Source organism: Leopardus geoffroyi, chromosome D3 (genome assembly GCF_018350155.1).
Source record: "Leopardus geoffroyi isolate Oge1 chromosome D3, O.geoffroyi_Oge1_pat1.0, whole genome shotgun sequence".
Taxonomy (NCBI): Eukaryota; Metazoa; Chordata; class Mammalia; order Carnivora; family Felidae; genus Leopardus; species Leopardus geoffroyi.
Genome location: NC_059339.1, coordinates 3,134,074 through 3,146,243, shown reverse-complemented (window position 1 = coordinate 3,146,243; position 12,170 = coordinate 3,134,074). Strand labels below are relative to the sequence as shown.

The 12,170-nt window shown below is 55.5% G+C and overlaps 1 protein-coding gene across 2 annotated transcripts in view; it reads right to left on the bottom strand.

Moving 5' to 3' along the window:
- SLC15A4 (solute carrier family 15 member 4) overlaps nt 1-12,170 on the bottom strand; it is an 85,411-nt gene that overhangs the window by 57,950 nt on the left and 15,291 nt on the right. The window contains exons 6-8 of one of the 2 annotated variants that reach the window (XM_045459609.1): nt 7,669-7,824; nt 6,432-6,590; nt 966-1,929 (exon numbers count right to left, since the gene is read on the bottom strand). In XM_045459609.1, the coding sequence (XP_045315565.1) occupies nt 1,781-1,929; nt 6,432-6,590; nt 7,669-7,824 (464 nt within the window). In that variant the 3' untranslated portion in view covers nt 966-1,780. Of the gene's footprint in view, nt 1-965; nt 1,930-6,431; nt 6,591-7,668; nt 7,825-12,170 lie in introns of those variants that run through there. The other variant, XM_045459610.1, reaches the window with a different exon arrangement.

Here is a 12,170-nt window from a genome sequence, read left to right as displayed (position 1 = left end):
TTCCTCCGTCAGTCCGCCCAGGAACTTGGGAGACCTTCCTGGATGATGCCTGGACAGATGAGGGGGGACGGGAGGCCCCGGGCCTTTGTTTCTGCCTCCAAACGCCCAGGGCGAGAGCTCTGCAGCACGCTCAAGTCGGGGGATGGCAAGTCCCCATCGCCTGACTCCCCTTCTCCCTTTCCTCGCCAAGTCCTTATGGAGAACACGTGCTGTTGACAGCAGGGGCTAGTGGTTCTCCGTGTACCCTGAAGATATACATTACATCTCTGGTGGAAACGGTTTCTTTTTTTATTCATGTTTGTTTATTTTGAGAGAGAACAAGCAGGACGAGCTGGGGAGGGGCAGAGAGGGGATCCCAAGCAGGATGGGGGCTGTTAGCGTGGAGCCCGACGCAGGGCTCGATCTCCTGAACTGTGGGATCATGAGGTTCGTGAGATCACGACCTGAGCTGAAGTCAGACGCTTAACCCCTAGGCGCCCCTAGTGGAAACGATTTCCGAGAACAGTGGTTTTCAACCCAAACTAACAACATCAGTCCACTGAGAAACAGTCACCTGTCTTCAACCTGCCTGAACTCCCATCAGTCAGAGAATTTTCTATTTTTCTGTAGTTTTTCTATACTTTGTATTAAAAAAACAAAGCAAAACAAAAAGAAAAACCCACAAAACCCATTAAAACAGTGAGGGGGTTTTGTGTTCGTGTTTTGTTTTCTCTGAGTCTGCAATCTGTGTATTTCTCCGGATATGCAGAGCAGGATTAGGAAACGCTATCTTGGAAGAATCAAAGAGCTGTGACGGGACGGGTATTTTACCGTGACTTTTGTCACCTCGTGACTCAGGAGACGACAGTGTACGAATCCCCGCGGCCTCCGATGCGAGTAAGCGAAAGCCGTGCACAAACCACGCAAAGAAGTAGTTACTGGGTCCCACGTTTGAGGGGCTTTTTATAATAAGGTTACGCCAGAGATACAGCAACAAAGAAAGAGTAGTTTATTTAACAAAATTAGAACCCTCACAGCCACGTGAAACGACGACACAGACCGCCCAACGGTTCAAGCGCGCTCGGGACATTTAACACTGCCGGCGGCCTTGAATCTCGAGTTCCACTCGGAGTGAGGCTCCCCGACCGCCTCGGTGACCAGTCTTCGCCCTCGACAGCGCCCAGGATGGGATGACACGTCAGGACAGACGACGCGAGGCTCACACCCCCTCAGGGTGTCTGCTCGCCTGAGAAGCGTCACATGGCCTTCGATGTTTCTCGACGCACGTTCTTTTGTGAGAAAACCATCGTCGACGGTTTAAAAGTAAGTTTCTGAAGCCGCGGATAAAACACATTCCCCACGGAAGAACCCGGCACTGGCGAGCTCGGCGGCTTACGAGCGAAACCGCGGACGTGACCTTCGCACCAAGTCCTTGCGGCACCTGCCCACGTTCTTGTCTCCCGAAGAGACCTCCCGTTCAAGGCTGAGCGGACGCTTCTCAAGCACAAGGAAACAAAGCGAGGGGATACGGTCTGCGGGCAGGAAGCCACAGCATCTGCTACCAGTGCCAGGACGCGGGCCAGACGCGCGGTCTCGGGCCCTGGTCAGCTCCGCCGCGGGTCCCCGTCCGCGGGGCTCAGCTTCTGCCCCCGGAGGGAAACCACGGAAAGGCACTTACCCAGCTCATCTGGGAGAAGGGAAGGGAAGAAGGGGCCGCCCCTGCACGGTGACCACGAGTCCCCAGGCCCGGCCGGCGCAGTGCACGGCCCCCCTCCATCCTGTGGACGCGGCCTCGGGGCCGTCAGGTCCTCCTGCCGGCGGGCACACCGATGGCCCGGGACCGCTGGCGGTCGTACCTCACAGACACGACGAGGAACAGCAGGAGGGTGGCTCCCTGGATAGCAGCCAGGAGGAAGAAGTAATAGTTCAGATGGCAGCCGTTAATGTTCCCTGGGGAAGACGAGAGAGGCGTGTGAGCTGTGCTTGGGTACTTCCGAAGGTTTCATCCATCACCTTCGGTCCCGAGCAAGGTCAGGGTGATTTCCACCTGCAGCTGTTAAGAAATAAGCGGCGAAAAGTCAAAGAGCCCTGTGTCTCCGAAACTCAAGATACACAGCGCTCTGAAGCTGGCTGCGTGTCTCCGCCACGGGCGGGGTGGGGGGGTCCCTGGCGTGACCCCTGCCCCTCAAACGTCTCCCCCCGGAAGACAAAGGAGGAGGACCAGGGGGCTGCAGCGACATGACCTGTTTCTGTCCACACCCCCAGGGGAATCCGGGCGATGGGCCGAAGCGTGCGACAAGGCGAGCGACGGGAGTGCCGACTGGACGCAGCAGAGAAAGTCTTTTTTTTTACTTCAAGTTGCTCCCGCCCGGAAAGAGCGGGGAAGTGAACAAAGGACCCCCTGCGTCCCTGCCCACACCCCTCCCCCGACCCGAAGCAGACACGAGGCCGCACCCCGCTGCGTCCCTGCCCCCACCAGCAGATACGTGACCACACGGTGTTGCCTTCCAGTCTCTTCCTGCAGTCCTTGCCCCTCAAGGTCCGTGGTCGTGTCCCCCCGCCAACGGCTGGCCTAGTGCGGAGCCGCCGTCCTGCGGAACAGCAGGAAGGCGACTAAAGAGAGACCATCTCCATGCGGAGTCCTGCGGGTGGTGTTCCCTGCAGCTCGGCGCTCGAATCTGGACGTTTCTCAACACCGCACGCAACACCAGAACGCAGCCTGGACGCCGCGGCCAGTTAGGGCTCAGGATTTACCGCATGGTGCAGTAGCTCAGGGACACCGAACTCACTCCAGAGCGCGTGTGCCCTTCACAAGCCAGAGTGCACAGTGACATACACTCTACGTACCATAGGAAGACAGAAGCGTGTCTTCACATGTTTTCCCGCAAATGTGCAGGTCTCAGCATCCTCAAGGAGATACAGGAGCGAACTTGACCCCGTACCTAACATACCAAATGCTCAACTCGGCCCCAAGCACTAAGCGCGGCATTTCCCATGCAATATTCCCTTTAGTTCCCAATAAATCCCAAGGAGGCGGAAGAGGTTCCAGCCGCAGACCGTGGAGCTCAACCAACAAAGGTCAAATCCAAATGGCCTGACAATCTGGGCTGTTTCCTCATCTGCAGAAGGGGGCCCACGAGACCTCGCGGGCAGCGTCATCATTTGGAGGAAACGAGCAGGTAATGGCCCTGACACAGTGCCCAGCCCGCCCGTCTGCCACCGTCCTGTCCTCAGTCTCCAGGTGGGTCCAGGACCATCCACCCCACGGACTGGTGGTCTCTCCACGGGAGAAGCGAGTGTTTCAAGCACCGCTGACCCAACCGCTCACCACGGAGAAGCTGGAAGGACGCGTGGACAACATACAGCGATGTTTCCACACAAACATCCACGCACAACACGTTGCCCTGGGCTCCCTACATGGACTGACCCTATCACCACGTTCCAAAGGTGTCCCACTCCTTCCGCCATCTGTCACCTACTGAAAACGCTCCCTGACACATCTGTCAACAGACGAGCAAACACTGTACTTGGTCTCACAGCAGCTCTGACTTCTTACGAAACGGGGGCTTTGTTCCTCTGAAGGGCTTTGTGAAGCTGGCTTATCCTGGTACATCCCTCTGTCTGAACATATACTCATCTGAACCAACGTTTCCGGAAGCCTGTATTGATAAACGCAGCTAACAATACATCGAATGTACGTTTGTACGTGTGCTCACACACTTCTAGAGAACTCTCGTGCACACAGGCTGCGGGAGACCATGATCTCGCACACGGGCTGGTCTGGGAAGGGATGTGGGGACACCTGAGCTTCGGCAGGCCACCTCTCAGCAGACAGACAAGAACAGCGCTTGAGCCCTCACGGTGGGCCAGGCTCCATTCGGGCACTGGGAGAGAGCCGCACGCCCTTGGCGGAGCCCAGGGTCTGTGGCCACCACCGTGGTGTCAGCATTCAACGCTAAGAGACGAGGTCCTTGTCAGGACACCGGTGACGTCACTCTGCAGGCCGATTTTCAAATGCTTATCTCCCCAAAGTGAAGAGCCATTTACAACTTCCGAAGCTTAGAGTGGGCACGCCCAGGGACTACACGCTGCGTTCCCCGGCAGGTCAGCCTGTGGGGGCGACAGAGGGCATTCAGAGATGGCGTCACCCCGTAGAAGCAATCGCCCCGTACTTTCTGGGGCCTCTTTACCGACTGCAGGACGATGCTCATACAGACAAACTCTGGGAGGTTGTACTTTGGAGGATAGACGCTTGGGCCACGGAGAACTGACCTTACACGTGCCCCAGACGCACGTGCGAGAACCAGCATTTGACTCACGACAGCCTCCAACTGGAAACCTCGCTAGCACCCAGCAGGAGAGAACAGGTCAGTGAACTGGACAGACTCCTCCCCCGGCTCCTCCTCAAATAATAAAGAACCAGCCACGGGAGGATCCACACACGAGAGCGTGGAAGGGAGCGGCCACAGCAGAGCACAGAACAAAGGGGGTCCACGGAGCGGGACATCACAGCGCTCCACGCCTAGCAGGGTGCACCTCGCCGTACGAATCACTCTGGGCCCGATGAGGATGAAAACCAAGCACGTCCGCAGAACAGGTAGGGGAGGGAGGAGGGGGAAGGGGGGGGGCTCTCCCTCACACCGCAGTCCTGTGACTGCAGGGGAAGCCACTTCGCGGGCCGATCACGACACACGAAGCCAGCGCTAATGCCACCTGCTTCAGCAGCAGCCTGAACACAGAAGCTGAAGGGAAGGCGTGGAACAGCAGAGAGTCAGGAACAGCACGGACGGAGCCCAGGATTACACCTGGGCTGTTAAAACCAGGTTTGATTTTGGAGGGGGGCGACCGTGTCCCATTCTCTGCCCAAATCCCCAGGTGGGAGGGAGCAGAGAGGGAGCTGCCTGGACCACTGCACACTTCCTACATCTGCGGCCTCGCCTCGCCTCGCCTCGCCACCCAGGCTGCGGGGGCCACAAGCACAGCTCACCAAAACTCTCCTCACTGGCGTGGCAGTAAGGAGCGGGGAGCGGCGTGGGGCCGTCCCAGGCTACACGCTCTGAAAACACCACCAACACACAAGACCCGGGTCCAAGCCTGTGCGTGTGCCATGTGCGAGGACTGCAGACGAGCCTCGCAGGGCAGGGCTGGAAGCGACCCTGTCAGAAATGAGGGGTGAACCGTGGTAAAGTCTGAGATACTCAGTGACTTTACTGAAGTCACTAAAGTATTTAGTGACTAAATACTAAATTAGCCCAGAAGGGATCAAACCTCTGGGAAGCAATGAGATTGACCCAAACCAATCAATCCTTCAGGATATGCTGAAAACTAAGAGAAAGACATAGAATCCACATTGAGGAATCACAGAGACCTGGTCTCTGCAGCAGGGCTCTCTTTGAAGGAGGGCTGTCCTGCGTGCACAAGAACAGCTCACGGTCACCAGGACCCAGGAGATTTCTCGGATGCTGTGCGCACCTCCTGTCCCTCCAGGGGCCCCACGTGCAGAAACCAAGCCCTGGACCTGCCCGCTCTCTTCAGGACGACCAGGTCTGTGCCTGCCATGGAGACGCTCCAGCAGCTGGAATGCGCTGCAGCCCACACCCCAGGGCCCACACTGACGGCCTAGGTTTCTGGCCATCACATTGGGACTCCACAGGCTTACACTCACCCCTTAGGATGGGAATTGAACTCAGCGCAGGGCTTTTGGAATTCTGTAATTTCTGGAAAAGTCCCCACGCTTTCCTCAGAGTTTTAAGGGGATTTCAGACCTGAAGGTGGCCAAGAGTGCTGACCTGAGTTAATGCTGCAAGATTACATAAGAATGTAATGAAGTAATAAAGTTGTTTTCAGAGGCAAAACGGTAACATAAAAAGAAAGAAACCTCCTTCATCTCCTGCGTCCATTTAAAAGCCACCATAAATCTGGAAACAGCAAAACTCTGGTCTTTTCTGCGTGACTCTGTTTAGCACCCAAGATGCCACCTACTGGTGTGAGCTGTAAAATCCCATCATGACAACAGGTCACAAGGAAAGAAAAACAACTATTTACCTACCTGTTTTTTTAATATCAGAAAATGTGAAGCTACTGTCAGGAAAAGAAAGGAAAATACAAACCAAGATTCAATAAAGGGAATTATGTGCTAGAGCGTTTATCTGCCTCACGAAGATTGTGGTCCACAAGGGGGTCCAAGACGTCTCCGGAAGGCAGCAGCCCGAGACTGGCCCCTGGGGCAGATAGAGGCTCACAGGGGCCTCGGGAAACTGGTCAGGATGAAGGAGATCAGGTGTTGGGGGGGGGCGGAGGGGCGGCTCACGCCAATCCAGGAACTGCACACGGCCGCCCCCGGGCAGCCCACCTCCCCTAACGTGACCTTGGCGCTCAGACGCCTGGCCTGCCGTCGCGTAAGCACCGGGTTCTGCCAGTGGCCGTTTTCAAACCGCCGGCGGGGCCCTCACCGAAGTCTGTGTGGTTGCTCATCCAGCCGATGGCTTTGATGGACACCAGCTCCAACAGTCCAGAGCCCACGAACGAGCCGACGCCAGAGAAGAAGAAGAAGAAGCCCATGATGGCGCTCTGCATGGACTTGGGGGCCGCCGAGTAGGCGAACTCTAGACCTGTAAAAACAAGGGGGTTGCTTCTGTGACAGGCGCGGGCTGACGGTGCCCTGCCTCAAACGGCAGGGTGAGCACGGGCCCCACGTGGGGACTCAGCTCCCTGCCCTACTCTGAAGACCGTAGTTAACACAAGGTCAGGAGGTCAGGGGCCCCTTCTCTTCACCATGACAGTCCTTCCAGTCACGGGGCAAAATGTCAAGTCCTTGCTTTCAAACTGAAGGTAACCTCTGACTTCTCAGTGCTTGGATTCCGGGATGGATCCGTATGGAAAGAAAGACGTTAAAGAATCAAACTTCTATATTTTCAACCGAGAGGGGTCTGAAAACAATGTATGTACACTAAAATGGGATTCTGTGTTAAGACTTCTATCTTAACGGCAACGTATCTTAAAATAATTTCAACAGAGACATCTATAAGTTTCGGTTTTTATAATAACTAGATGTGGAGATGTGCAGCGTAGACAACAGTTCGATTTATATCTTTCACAGATCGCGAGCCAATTCTGCAGAAGTCGCTGAGAGGTGAGGAGGGGGAACCACCGCCCACATCCCCCCACAACATACCCAGCTCTGTCGATAATTTTCTCGCCCTCCCCCCCCCTCCCAGAAGCCGGACACAGGCCCGCACACAACACACTCGTCCACACCCCACAGAACCTCACTCCCAGGACAAGAGAGGCTCGTGCAGACACGTTTAGCAATCAGGTTTGCCTCCTTCACGAAGCCGACCCAGCACACCCAGACACCCAGAGCTCTGGCAGTGGCCCACGGCCGGAGGCCTTGGGGCCGCAGGGTAACCGCAGAGCTGTGCTCAGGAAGTGCCCGACCCGGGACTTGTCCTTCCCCACAGCAGGGGACAAATGCATGGGAATGTCTTTGGGAAGCCTGCTTTTATACCCAGGAAGGAAGGAGAACCTCACTTCTACAGGATTACCGTACTTACCAACTCACATTCTGAACCGGAGCTGTTGCCAGAAGATACAGAGGCAATCTGCTGTCCCCGCGTCACCCCCCCAACACAGGGACACGCCCTCCTGCCTTCAAACCAGACCCCAACCCCGACCTCAGAGAAGCCTCACCTGCTATACTTGCAAAGATCTCACTGACGCCAATCAGCACGTACTGTGGGACCTGCCACCATATGGGCAGGTCGGCAGCGTAATACACGACTCTTCCGATGGTCTGGTTAATGGTTTTCTCTTTAACAAGGTCCAGCCTTTTGCTTTCCAAAATTCCTGGAATTAAGTAGGAAATACGTAGGTTAATAGAACCTCTATTCGTTAACATTTGCAATTAAACTAAAAAGCTACAGGTCTGTTACGATTATTGATTATTTTGAAAATCACATGAAGGAACAAGGCCCAGGGACACAGCTTTCCCCGGAGGTCCCCAATCTAGAGAACCTCCCGGCTCCCAGCTTCCTAGTTACTCAAACACTGATCGAACCACACACGACTCATGTGGGCTTTTCACAGTGCCTCACACGGAAGACTCAACACGTGGGGTTTAATCCTCAAACGTCCGGATGGCTCACCTGTACCCCTCCTGTTTCTAACAGGAGGAGCCAGGCCACGCTAAACAGCGCTGTGACAGAGTAAGAATGCGTCCGCTTGTCAGAAGGCAGTGAGGCTGGAGACGTTTCCCCGTCCTGGTACCCGACCTGGGCTGCCGTGCTGACTTATCATCGTTACTCCTGCAACCTGCTACTGACAGTGACGCCAGGTTCCTTGTGACCCCAGCGAACAGACCGCCTTCAGCGGCCCTGTGACCCCGCTCAGCTACTGGTCTTTCGTCCAGTGCAACAAAGAGACACTGGAAAACCAGCAGGAGTACAGACAGCCACTCCCTGTAACACGCATGCACGTACACGTGCGCGCGCGCGCGCGCGCACACACACACACACACACACACACACACACACACACACGGAGTGAGGCTTACAAAGACCAGCCGTAGCACCAAGTTCTTAGGTGGAAGAGGCCACCACTTTTGTTTCTAAAGAACTCTGTGAATAAAATCATGGACCCTAGGCTTTGAAAAGCACGCCAACGCGTACGTATTTAAAACCAGAGAGTGGGGAGGGTCCAGGCTACCAGTGAGGGGGTGGAAGGCACATTCTGGAAGCTGTCCCCAAGCTATGTGTCCAGTGAAACGTCCAGAGAGAGAACGCATGGAAGGAGCAAGGGAAGGGGACGCCTCCGGCTCACTGCCATCAGAGACACCTGCGTCCCTTCCCTGGCCGCGTGTCCAGGGGACCCCAGCCCCCACACCACGTCCTCTCACGGGACGTGCAGCTGCAGAGCCGTCTGGCTAGTGCTCCCGCCTGCTGGGGACAGGGCGTCTGAGGCGTGCGGTGCCTTATCCACAAGTGACAGTCGTCCTACAGCAGGGCTGCGGGCAGCAGTGTTAGTCCGGCTGGAGCATCTTCCAAGCACGGGACAGAGTGTGACCCACTTCCTGTGGGACTGCCAGGTCACGGCACCAGCCACCAGCATGCAGCTGGGTCTGTAGGGAAGGACCCTTCCAACCAGTCCTGGGGGTGAAAACTGAAGCGGGAAAAAAACTCTCTTCTTCACAGGGAAGGCCACACAGTTACGGGGACGTGTGTGCGTGAGTGTCGGGGGGCAGGGACACCACCAGGGACATCAGAGGAGAGATGTGACGCGCTGTGGGACAAGACCTCTGTGGTCTCAGCAACACAACGTGGACGAGACACAGACTGCGGGAGAGGAGGCTGGGACAAGGGGCAGTGGCCAGGGGGACCCAGGTGACAGGCCCAGGAGGGTGCTCCTGTGGGGGCCGTGGGGCCAACCCCACAGCAGACAAGAGGACGCCGCCAGTGGAGGCTGGGGGGCTCCACCAACGACAGAGGCCTGGGCACAGGCCGTCATCAGTGTTAACAGTGGGAAATAACGAGGAAGCACAGACGTAACGGGAAGGAACGTGCTGGAACAGCCAGCGTGGCCAACTCTTCAGTGAAGGACGTGACTCTGCACAGGTCCAGATGAGCACCCGCGGCAGGGGCCGGATGAGGGCCACTGCCCAGGGTGAGGGGAAGGACCAGCCACAACAGAGCCAACAGGCAGGAGTGAGGGGAGAGGGGACGCCCAACGACACGGCAGAAGAAAGATTTGAGAAACACACACCTGGAGTAACAAATGGGCGCCATTTACGGCGTGTTCCTTGAGCCAACGGGCAGCCCCGTGCTCGCGGCTTCACAGACACAATGGCATCTGTGATTCACAGAACCGGACAGAATCCCCTCCAAGCTCTTTAACCACGAGCAGCGCTAAGTCTGCCCCCCCCATCCCCACCCCGGGCCCAGGTCTCAGGGGCCCCGCGTGCTCTGCCTCGCTACCAAAGGACCATCCTCCCTTGGTGACGCAGTCGACCCTGGAGAAGAGCGAGAACAGCATCATCAGCTCGAAACACAGGGACGACCAGACACACACCCCTCCCAGCCCTTGACACAACAAGTAGACAAGAAGTAAGGCTTCGTGTGGGGCAAGGGCTGCAATCTGGAGACCCACAGGCAAGGCCTGGGCACCATCAACATGACACACAGCTCAGGACTCACTGAACGGAGGGGACACAAAGGTCAGTGCTCGGGCGGCAGTGCGGGAGGCCCACACAGAGTTTCAGGGGCAGGATGCACAGACTACCGCATTCCTGGACCGTGCGCTCACCCGTGTGGCCCCAGGCCCCTTGAAGGCACTGAGTTTAGGGCCTCTGCTCTAAAGCATCTGATGAACACAGCTGATGGCACAGCAGAGGAACCATCGTATTCAGCACCCTACAGACGTCTTAGAAGTGCTACCAGGCCAGAGAGGAGGGCCCAAAGTCCCCAGTGCGGGAGTCATAAAGCCATGATCTCTCCCAAATCCACAATAAAAGTAGGCATCCTTAACCTGCGGTTAAACATCAATACCATGGGAACAATTCTCTGAAATTACTCTTGGGTCATACAGGAAATACAATCCCATTTCCACACCCTTAGAAAACAATAGACATTACAACAAATCCAAGCACAGGAAACCTGACAAAGCAGCAGCGACAGGCAAATTCATTCCATTCCGCGGTTTTCACTGTTAAACAGGAAAGAGTGAGTGAAAGTAAGTGAAGGATCTAACGCACAAGAGAGAGACACAGAACAAACCCGAGGTAATAGAAATGCGTCCCTTAATTGTTTTCTATTATTGGAAAACACGGAAAACGCGAAATTGATCAATTCAAGAGATGTGTCTACAGGACAGTATAAAACACATACAGTTCTGGCCAACCTAATTTGAAGAAGAAAGAGCACAGAATACACGAAACTGTAAATGAGGAAGGAGGCCCAGCAGGCTTATTTAGAAGACTATACTTATCTCCAGCCTAGAACTCAGTAAAATGAACGGCTTACTTGGGACATTAGAGAAAAAAAAAAGCTTAAGGGATTGCAGAGAAAACACAATCTGCACAAAACTGAGAAGAGGTGAAAAAGTCACCCCACGTCTCCTCGGAGTGAGGGGCTCACAGGATTCTCCAGGCAAACACCTGGACTCCCAGGGAGGAGACGATCACCGTCCCCTGTGGAAATATTCTCCTGTGCACAGGGCCTAGGGGTGCCGGCTTCCGGGAGGCCAGGCAAGGTCAACCGCGGTGGGGGCGAGCGGGGCGTCAACAGGACAGCAGACTCCAAGCAGTCAAGGCCAGCACCCTCCCACCCTCTCAACACACAGGTGTTTCAGAAATGCAGGAATGAACATCAGGAAGTTAACAGAAATAAAAAACGTGAACATCCCAGGGCGTGGGGGCAGGGGGCACACCCGTAACCCTCTTGGACACCAAAACATGGTAGGAAAAGTCAACATTCATTTCTGCCAACGATACTCAGTATCACAAATTGGCATCGTCGTGAGTGTGTATCTCAAACTCAAGTTCTAAGCTTCCTGCTGAGCCGCCCAGCAGACGCCCCCTACCAGCCTGGCAGGAAGCCCAGCCAACACCGCCCAACAGACACAGGAAGGGAGGGTCACCGCGAAGGCAGGAGAAGAAACCATGTGATCTGAAGGCAACAAGAGACCATTTGAGAAGAATTCACTGAAACTCAGGATTTAAAAAACCTCCGTGTGAGCAAGCGGAAATACCTCGTGCAGCGAGGAACAAGCCTAACAGGACCCAAAGTGAAGACATGTTTAAAACTGCAAGATTCCGGGGTGCCTGGGGGGCTCAGTCGGTCGAGTGTCCGACTTTTCTCAGGTCGTGATCTCGCGGTTCGTGAGTTCGGGCCCCGCATCGGGCTCCGCGCTCACAGCTGGGAGCCTGGAGCCTGCTTCGGATTCTGGGTCTCCCTCTCTCTCTGCTCCTCGAGGCCCTGCTTGCTCTCTGTCTCTGTCTCTCTCAAAAGTAAACATTTAAAAAAAAAAACAAAAACCAATTTACCTGTAACAGAAAAAGTTCTAGGAAGACATGATGTGGTGGTCACTGGATGGTGACGTTCTGGATGCACTGAGGTCGCCCCTGCTTCCTCTGTGTGTCTGTAATGACCATGGATTGACTATGTGACACTAATTTCTAAAGACCCGCTGTGGACCAGGGG